This window comes from Podarcis bocagei (assembly GCF_964188305.1).
Source record: "Podarcis bocagei genome assembly, chromosome: 14".
Classification (NCBI taxonomy): Eukaryota; Metazoa; Chordata; class Lepidosauria; order Squamata; family Lacertidae; genus Podarcis; species Podarcis bocagei.
Window position 1 is genome coordinate 2,359,491 of NC_138139.1, and position 10,196 is coordinate 2,369,686.

General features: G+C 45.2%; 1 protein-coding gene across 8 annotated transcripts in view; it reads right to left on the reverse strand.

Moving 5' to 3' along the window:
• LRRC49 (leucine rich repeat containing 49) overlaps window positions 1–7,399 on the reverse strand; it is a 59,942-nt gene extending 52,543 nt beyond the window's left edge. For 4 of the 8 annotated variants that reach the window (XM_081170594.1, XM_081170593.1, XM_081170589.1 and 1 more), the window contains exons 1-3: window positions 7,143–7,297; window positions 3,415–3,477; window positions 683–770 (exon numbers count right to left, since the gene is read on the reverse strand). In XM_081170594.1, the coding sequence (XP_081026720.1) occupies window positions 683–770; window positions 3,415–3,477; window positions 7,143–7,202 (211 nt within the window). In that variant the 5' untranslated portion in view covers window positions 7,203–7,297. Of the gene's footprint in view, window positions 1–682; window positions 771–3,414; window positions 3,478–7,142 lie in introns of all 8 variants that reach the window. The other 4 variants (XM_081170592.1, XM_081170590.1, XM_081170591.1 and 1 more) reach the window with 2 other exon arrangements.
• Between the last annotated feature and the right edge of the window lie 2,797 nt (window positions 7,400–10,196).

The following is a 10,196-nucleotide window of genomic DNA, read 5'->3' on the forward strand; positions in this document are numbered from 1 at the left end:
GCTATGACCACAGTCTCCCTCCATGTGTTATAGACTCAACTTCTACATGCATAGGAGAGAGCCTACATGAGTAGAAAAGGCTCCACAGTATGGAAGTTACCCCTCCAACTCATGGAAAGAAACAGAGACTGCAGTCAGGGGCAGAGCTAGAATGATAATCTCCTATCCCCCTCATCGAGCAGATCATTATTATTATTACAGTTATTCACTGCTTACTACATCCAGTGACTCAAAGCGGCATACATATGTAAAAAGTATATACAAACGCTTAACACAACACCAAAATAATAAAACACCAGTATTTCCTAGAACATGCATGTCAAATGTGGATGATCTGTGACTTTGGAAGCCCATGCAAAAGTTTTAAGAACCTGTTTGGACTGGGGCTCCCCAACACATCCCCACTGGGTGTGTTAGCCGCCCTTTTATGTGTCTGCTGCAGGCAACATCAATGCAACAGCAGTAAATTCACAGTAACTGTATCTGCCGTGTGGATCTCAAAGTGGTCCTAAACTAGAAAAAAATCTATGGTTTGCCTGCAGACAGCTTTGCTACCTATTTCAAGAAACAGTGAGAAATTAAATTACAAATAATGAAAATATGCTACAGCTGTAAAAACATTTATTCTTTTCATGGTTGGCATGCAAACTTTAAGAAAGAGGAGTCAGTCTCACAATGTTACCTTGTTTTCCTGAATAATTCTTTTCAAGATCATGCTGCAAGAATCTGTTATGAAGATACGGCTGCTCTTTGTGTAATCTGAACTCAAGCTGCAACAGAAATTATTACAACATACCATTATACGTCAATGAGAACAAATGAGAAAGTAAGAAAAACGTGGATCTGCATGTATTGGGACTGCAATAAGGCTGCAATCATACACACATTTTTCTGGAAATAAGTTCCACTTAACTCAGTAGGACTTACCATACTTCTGAACATACAGGCATAGATAGGATTGCACTGTGACCTTGGTTTCAGATGTAGACTGGAAATTTCATATAGCAGCCCAATGATACATTGGTGTGGTTGGGAAGTTCAGTCCAGGCACAGGAAACTGGATACAGAGAACTACTTCCATATGTGGAAGGGCCATAACTCAGTGGTAGAGCTTTGAGGGCAAAATGCCCCAGGTTCCACCCAGGTAGGGGTGGAAAAGTCCCCTGAATGAGATTCTGGAGAGCCGCTGGTGGTGGTCTATGTAGACCAGGGGTGGCCAACTCCCAAGAGACTGCAATCTACTCATAGAGTTAAAAACTGGCAGTGATCTACCCCCTTTTGGGGGGTTCAGGTCAAAGTTGTTGAACTTTTCTTAGGGAGGAGGAAAGCCCAGTTTTTTAGGGGTTCAGGTCAAGAATGTTGAGCTTTTTTCAGGCGACCCAAACTTGTTGAGCTTCTTTGTGGGGAGCCACTGATCTACCAGTGATCTACCACAGACGTCCAGTGATCTACCGGTAGATCACGATCTACCTGTTGGACGTGCCTGATGTAGACAATACACACAAAGACAATATAAATGGACCAATCTGTTTCAGTATAAGGCAGCTTCCTATTGTCCTATCCATAGTTCTATGAAATTGTACCCCTTCCCCTCACCACACCTATAACCAACCATGTGTATGATGTAGAATACCAATGTACACTTCTATGTCAGTATCACATTTCATAATATTCACAACAGGGGGCAGTCAATGCCTCACTGTGCATGTGGGATTCCCTTACAGTTTGGGACAGAGAAGTAGATGTACAGTAAATCTGCAATTTGCACTCACTTTACATGCGCAATCGCAACATTATCTGGAGGGAATAAATAAGCAACAGAGAGCAGAGTCTCTTCGTTTATTTATTTCCACAGACACACATGTACACCCAGAGGATTTCCCTTGCTTACCATGCTTTGGGGAGATCATGACAGGGCCCTGGGAAGCTCCCAGAACCCTTGCACCTCCTTCCCAGAGGCTGAGAAGCAAGGTGGCACCTCACCTACTGGGCTTTGGGAAGGAGACGCAAGGGTTCTGGGATGCTGCCCTTGTACCACCTTCCCAGAGCCCAGTGAGCAGCTCTCCATCTTGGGGTGAGAGGGGGCAGTTCCAGGGTTTCCTGAATTTGAGCAATTTTGCAATTCAGCACAGACCCCTAGAATCGAACCCCCACATGAGTTGTAGGCCCACTGTATATTAATAAGCTGATTTAATGCTATGCCTCATGCTGCTCAGATAGACCATTAGTGCATTGCGTTTGAATGTTTTATACTTTTATTTTTTCTTTCTCTTAAGAAAAAAATGCTTCTTTTTAAAGACATGCAGACAGGATATCTTCATAATATCTATTAAGCTGTTCCCAGATAGGTAACTGAAAGAAAGGAGTGGTTTACTGGAGCACACGGTTAATATGAGGCTGTGTACTCGTAGATACAGTATACATTTAAAAGACAACCAAGTGGTGCTAGTAAAGAAATTGAAAAAGGAGTTGGCAGCAATGTGCCCTGCCTGGATCACATACCAGGGCAATAAAAATCAGTAGCCAAGTGAAGTGCTGCTGGCTATTCTCACCAGTGATACAGCGTATATACCGTATTTTTCGCCCCATAGGACGCACTTTTCCCCCTCCAAACATGAAGAGGAAATGTGTGTGCGTCCTATGGGGCAAATGCAGGCTTCGCATAGATCTCCGTAAGCCGTGGGAGCCCGCGCCAGGCTCCCACGGCTTGCGGAGAGTTGCCTCCATGCTGAAGCCTGGGCACGCTGAGCTCAGCACGCCCAGGCTTCGCGCAGCTCTCCGCAAGGCGCGGGAGCCCAGCACCGGGCTCCCACGGCTTGTGGAGAGTTGCCTGTTCTGGGGGCTGGGGTCGGGGGAAGCTCGGGCTTCCCCCTGCCCCAGCCCTGCGCCTGGGGGGGAAATAATTTTTTTTCTTTATTTTCCCCCCCCCAAAAAAAAAAATTGGTGCGCCTTATGGGACGGTGCGTCCTATAGGGCGAAAAATACGGTAGATATTTCATGTTCTGGATCACTATTACTATTGCTATTATTATATTTATATGCTGCCCATCTGACTGGACTGCCCCCAGCCACTCAGGGTAACTCACAGGGTGACAACAAAATATATAAAGCACAATAAAACATCAAACATTTGATCAGCCATTGTCAACCTGGAGCCCTCCAGATGTTTTGGACTACAATACTCATCAGCTCCAATCACTACTGCCAAACTTGCTGGGGCTAATGATTGTTGTAGTCCAAAACATCTGGAGGACACTAGATTGACAAAGGCTACATTAGATCATATGCACAGTTACAAATCATATGGGAAATTTCATTGAAAGCATTCTAATCTATCATTTGATGACACAAAACATCAAATACACTGGACAACTGTGTAGAGCTGTATTTCAATAATAAAAAATCAGGTCTCACAGGCTTGGTTCTTTCTGCTGCTGATGTACTCTGGAGAACCAGCTGAAGCCCATAATTGTTGGCCTGGAAATTGAAGAGGTATTAATAACTTTCAGGAATATATAATTTAAATAACAGAAGGTGAAGAATGCTAGAAAATCAGAGACACTCTATAATCTAATAATCTGAAATAAGAGATGGAAGATTGCTAATGAATCTGCCACCACATCCAGTGACCAGTTTTTGACCACATGTCATATAACAAACATTCCAATGTATGCTAAAGAAAGATTAAAACCTCATATAGATATATATGAATTTAAATGCAATGGAAATAAAAATTGGAACATAAATAATGATCTGTATGTGGTCACTATATGAATTTTACTGTTTAATTGTTTTTAATGATTTTTAAAAAATACGTTTCTATTTTAGTTGTAAGCTGGCTTGAGTCCCTATTAGGAAAAAAGGCGGGATATACTAATAATAATAATACAGTAATAATTACAGGTGAAGGTGATAACATACACTAGTGGTCAAAATTGTGGAAACCTTTTGGAAAAAGTGTATTTCCAAGGTTTGATGGCTCATAACACCACATATTTTTGGAGTAATACCATAAAATGATATAATCAATGCAAAGATAATTTAATGAAGAATGTAATGCAACAAAGTTTGTTCAATTTTCTGTATTCTATCAAATGTTATAGCCAAGTAACCAGAAAAAGGAAGCACAACTTGCTTAGGTTGATATACAGTAGCTTTCCTTCATTTGAATGTAGCCAATGAGCAGGAGTGTTTAGAGAGCCAATCGGGTATCATCTTGTTTTGGCAACGATTCAATCAATGTCACAGTAGGATTCAGCTACTGATGCTATGTATGGAGATGAGAGGAGGACATTTTCAGTTGGTTGATTCTTTTGTGTTCTTTCATTTAGTGAGCTTGTAAAACATAATAAAATTAAAGAAATGGTACAAAGAGTTGACTGGTCACCCAGAAAGCGATGTGAAATAGTACTATTAAGTAAACAAGGCTACAGTTATGAAGTAATCAGAAGAAAAATTGGTGGAAACTTAACCAAAGGTGGCATTTCTAATTTTTTGAAGAGGTATCAGGAGACTCAGCCACTACAAAATCAGACTGGTAAAGGCAGGAAAAGGTGCACAGCAGCAAGTGATGATAGAAGAAATGAGAGACTGTGCCTACGTGACAGAAGAAAATCATCTGGGTGTATACAAGATGACATGGTGCAAGGTAATGTGAAGTTGAGTGCAAGGACTGTTCAACACAGACTGCAGGAATATTGTCTAAATGCTAGAATTCCAAGGAAAAGGTCATCGTTATCTCTCAAACAAAGATTCAGAAGATGAAACTGGGCATGTTAACTGGACAGCGGACCAATGGGACAGTGTTATTTGGACTGATGAGACCCAAATCTCCTTGCTTGGTAGTGATGGCATGAAATACGTGAGGAGAAGAATTGGAGAAGATTTACATCCTACTTGCATTACATCTACCGTGAAACACTCAGTTAGCGTTATGATCTGGGGTTGTGAGTGCCTGTGTGAGTGCCTGGAGGCGGTTGGAGGATGGATGGCGGCTAACAGATTGAGGTTGAATCCTGACAAGACAGAAGTACTGTTTTTGGGGGACAGGGAGCGGGTTGGTGTGGGGGATTCCCTGGTCTTGAATGGGGTAACTGTGCCCCTGAAGGACCAGGTGCATAGCCTGGGAGTCATTTTGGACTCACAGCTGTCCATGGAGGCGCAGGTTAACTCTGTGTCCAGGGCAGCTGTCTACCAGCTCCACCTGGTACACAGGCTAAGACCCTACCTGCCCGCGAACTGTCTCGCCAGAGTGGTGCATGCTCTAGTTATCTCACGCTTGGACTACTGCAACGCGCTCTACGTGGGGCTACCTTTGAAGGTGACCCGGAAACTGCAATTAATCCAGAATGCGCCGGCAGCAAGACTGGTGACTGGGAGTGGCCGCCGGGACCACATAACACCGGTTCTGAGAGATCTGCATTGGCTCCCAGTACGTTTCCGAGCACGATTCAAAGTGTTGGTGCTGACCTTTAAAGCCCTAAACGGCCTCGGTCCTGTATACCTGAAGGAGCGTCTCCACCCCCATCGTTCAGCCCGAACACTGAGATCCAGCGCCGAGGGCCTTCTGGCGGTTCCCTCATTGCGAGAAATGAGGCTACAGGGAACCAGACAGAGGGCCTTCTCGGTAGTGGCGCCCGCCCTGTGGAACGCCCTCCCATCAGATGTCAAAGAGATAAATAATTACCTGACATTCAGAAGACATCTTAAGGCAGCCCTGTTCAGGGAAGTTTTTAATATGTAACGCTGTACTGTTTTTAACACTGATTGGGAGCCACCCAGAGTGGCTGGGGAAACTCAGCCAGATGGGCGGGGTATAAATAATAAATTATTATTATTATTATTATAAAAGGTGTGGGCAGAATTTGCGTCATTAATGGGAATGTAAATTACATTATGTTGCAAGCCATCCTGTAAGGGCTTTGTTCTAAAAAGCAAGGTGCAAATATTTTAAAACAAAGAAACAGGTAAACCTGGAAATACATCAGTGGTGGTGGCCATGAGCAAAAGTCATTTACATTTTTAAAAGGGGATAACCTTTTGCACACACAAGAACATCAATAAAGTTTTCTGCTCCCTGCTGCACAACATTTCATTACCACATAGATCATCCAACAGCATGCACATTTTTTACTTTTGAGCAAGGGGTGGGGGGTTTTATGGCATTTGCTTGACTCCAATAATAGACCATTCCCCCCGCAAAAAAGGGGGGGTCTTCCTAAAACCTGCATGCAATTAAAGCAACACATCTACTGTGAAACACTCAGTTAGTGTTATGATCTGGGGTTGTATGACAGCAAAAGAATGACAGCAGAATTTGCATCATTAATGGGAATGTAAATTCCCAGAAATACATGGCCCAGACCTTAACCCAACTGAAAATCTATGGAGCCGACTAAAGAAACTTGTTAGTCAGAACCAACCCAGCAATAAAACCCAATTAATACAGGCAATAATTCAATCTTGGTTTAACATTATTACAGCTGCAGAACTAAAAAATTTGATTCACTGCATGGGAAGGCATTGTAAGGCCGTAATCAAAGCTAAAGGTTACCAAACTAAATATTAACTGACATGGTGAAAATTTTTGTATATCTCATTTGTTCTATGTGTTTCACATTTCTTTTTTATGACTGCTGTTGTAATAAATAATCCTTCATAAAAGTTATTGCATTACATTCTTCATTAAATTATCTTTCCATTGATATATAATTTTATGGTATTACTCCAAAAATAAGTGGTGTTATAAGCTATCAAACCTCGGAAATACACTTTTCCCAAAAGGTTTCCACAATTCTGGCCACTAGTGCACACATAATAACAATAAATACAGATGTATGTGTATTTATTATTACATTCATTTGCATTATTATTATTATTATTATTATTGTTCTATTTATATCCTGCCTTTTCCAGCACCTTACTTGTGTTTGCATCCATATAAATAAGGATGAGAAAACGTTATATAGGTAGATGAATATTAAATATATGGATTCAAAAGCGTTAAATACACAAATGCAGGAGGGCCCGTGAGGCGAACCCCGCCCCCCCCCCGGACTGCAGGCGCGGCTCTGCCTCTCCCTTTGTGTCTCCTCAGAGCGGACTCTGGAGAGGGAGGCGCCCCCCCCCCGCCCCCCGCTTACCGAGACGGCGTGTCCCGGTCGGGCCCCGGCGACGGCCGGCCGGCACTTGCTGGGCACCATGGCAACGGGCTCCTCCTCCTCCTCCTCCCGCGGCGGCGGCGGCGGCGCCCAAACCCCTCCGGGCGACGGACGCCTCCTCCCGCTCCCCTTCGGCCGGAAGCCACCCGGCAGTCGCCATAGCAACCGCAGCGCTTCCGGACAAGGCCCCGCCCTCCCGCTTCCTCCTTTCTCTCGAGGCGACCTTGCCGGGGCGGGGCCTCTCGACTTTCCCGGACTCCAACTCCCATCAGCCCTCAGCACCGGCAGCGCTTGGCTGAGGCTGATGGGAGTTGGAGTCCGTCAGCCACCGGGAGGGCTACCCGCCGCCTTTAAAGACGTCGGCCTTCACGGGGACTCTCAGTGGCGCCCCAAGAATCATAGACTCGTAGAGTTGGAGGGGACCCCGAGGGCCATCTAGTCCAACCCCCTGCGATGCAGGAATCCTGACACGTGCCAGTCTCCCATCTAATTGAAAAGCCTGCTGCACCCTGCTTAGCTTGGGAAATATGCTAGCAGTTTTGTTGTCCGCTGCAAGAGAAAGAGGCCATTAAACTTAATAAATTGTTGTTGTTGGCATCCATCTGTCTCAGGAGATAAAGGAGGAGTGCACTTTCGGCAGTGAAGACAAACTTGGAAGGTTACAGCACCAGCTTTGACTGTAGAGACAGGAGAGACATGTTTTGTTGCCGCTGGGGCAGGTGAAGGTATCCGCTTGTGCCGCTGCAGATGCACCGGGGAATTTCTTCTCTCTACACTCCTCTCAGTGGTCATTCCTCCTGTGGTCACTGCTGTGGATACACAACATGTCTGTCTCCAGGTGCTGCCAGGGATTCCCACATGACAGGGTTAATGCTCCCTGCCCTCTTGTCATGTTAGCAGACATCTTTGCCTGAAGCCATCTTCCCTTCCAGAGCGGGTCCTTGAGGATCCTGCCGTCTTCCATTCTGCGGACATGACCAACTCAGCATATATGTCTCTGAGACAGAAGTGCAAGCATGCTGGTAATGTGAGCGTGGAAGAGCACATCTTTGTTTGTAGTTCTGTCCTGCCATGTGATGCCCAGAATCTTCCTGATGTAGCGCATGTGGAAGAGGTCGAGGCATTGCTCCTGCGGCCAAATGTCAGGTGCAACCAGCTAAGTCACAAAGGGAGTGAGGCGACACCTCCTGGCCACCCTTTTAGCAACATTCACATGGAAGCTGGAGGTGTGGATTGCATGAGGCACCTGCCTTGCTCCACCCCTATGGCAAGGGCTGGGAAACATGTGGCCCGCCAGATGTTGCTGGATTCCTAGCAGGCCCTGGCCTCCGTGGCCAATACTCAGGGATGGGGGAGCTGGGCTTCAGCAGCATCTGCAGAAGATGCCATTGCGTTATTTAAGGACATCGGAAGAATCTGCTGGATTTAGTTGAGATTCCTGCACTGCAGGAGGTTGGACTAGATGACCTTTGGAGTCCCTTCCAGCTCTACAATTCTATTATCTAGTCCAGCATCCTCTTCTCCCAGTAGCTGACCAGATGCCTGTGGGAAACAACAAGGAGGGCCTGAGCACAAAAACTGCTTCCCCTCCTGTAGTTTCCAGCAAGGAGTACTCAGAAGCATTGCTTCCTTCAGTTTTGGAGGCAGAGCACAGCCATCGCTGCTACCAACCATGGATAGACCTCTCCTCCGTGAGAGGAGGTCCAGGCCTTTCCAAGTTGGTGACCATCACTGCCTTTTCTGGGAGGTAGTTCCATAGTTTAAATGTGCACTACATGAAAAAATACTATCTTTTATCAGTCCTGAATCTTTCAACATTCAACTTAATTGAAAGTCCACAAGTTGTAGGTAAAGGTAAAGGACCCCTGGACAGTTAAGACTAGTCAAATTTGACTATGGGGTAGAGCGCTCATCTCTGGTGTTCGTCTGCTGACAGCTTTCCAAGTCATCAAAACCATCAAGCCTCTTGAGCTTGATGATCCTAAGGTCAGCAATTCAAATCCACACAATGGGGTGAGCTCCTGTGGCTTTGTCCCAACTCCTGGCAGCCTAGCAGTTCAAAAGCATACCATCGCGAGTAGATAAGTAGGTACCGAAGTTGTAGCGCTATGGGAGGCAGAAAAACTTTTCTTCATCCCTATTCTACCTGCCAGGCATAATTTTATAAACTTCTATTATGTCACCTCTTTCTTGTCTTTTCTCTGAACAAAAATGTCCCACTTGATCATTTTCACTGCCCTTTTCTGAACCAAGTTTGCCAGCTCTACAATATCCAAATGTAACCGTACAATCAACTTGTGTAATAGCATTACATCAGCAGTTGCATTTTCTGTTCCTTTCCTGTGATAGCATGGAATTTGCCTTTCTCACAGCTGCTGCACACCAGGTCAACATCTTCAGATGTCCACTATGACCCTAAGGGCTCATTCCTGTCAGTTGCTGTCAGTTCAGATCCTATGAAGTTGAGGGGTTTTGCCCCAATATGTTATCACTTGACACTGGTTTAGATTGAATCACATCACCATTTTACTGCCTTTTCACTCCGTTTGGATAGATCATTTTGGAGGTCTTCACAATATCTTTTTGTTTCAACCTGAACATTTTAGTATTGAAACTTGGCCACCTCACTGCTCACCCCAACGCTCTCTCCATTCCAATATCTGACAAACTATTCCTGCTTCTAGCTTCTTAACCAATTCCTGGTCCGCAAGAGGACCTCTCCTCTTATTCCATGATTACTGCGAATCTTACTCATCAGTGAAAGTTTATTGAAAGTCCAAGCACACTATGTCAGCCAGATCACAGCTGTCTGTATGCTGGTTGATGCCCTCAAACACCTGGACTAGGTTCCTGAGACTTGCTTCAGATAGCCCAGGTGGGGTTTGGAGGGGGGCTGAATTGTGGGGACCTGACCATCTGCCTGCCCCTAGAGCCACCATTGCTAGTTCCATCCCTGGTCAGCCCGGTGTGGTGTCGGGGTTAGACTCGGACGTGAGAGAGACCAGGAGTCGCCTGAAGCTGCTCCAGTCGCTGCCT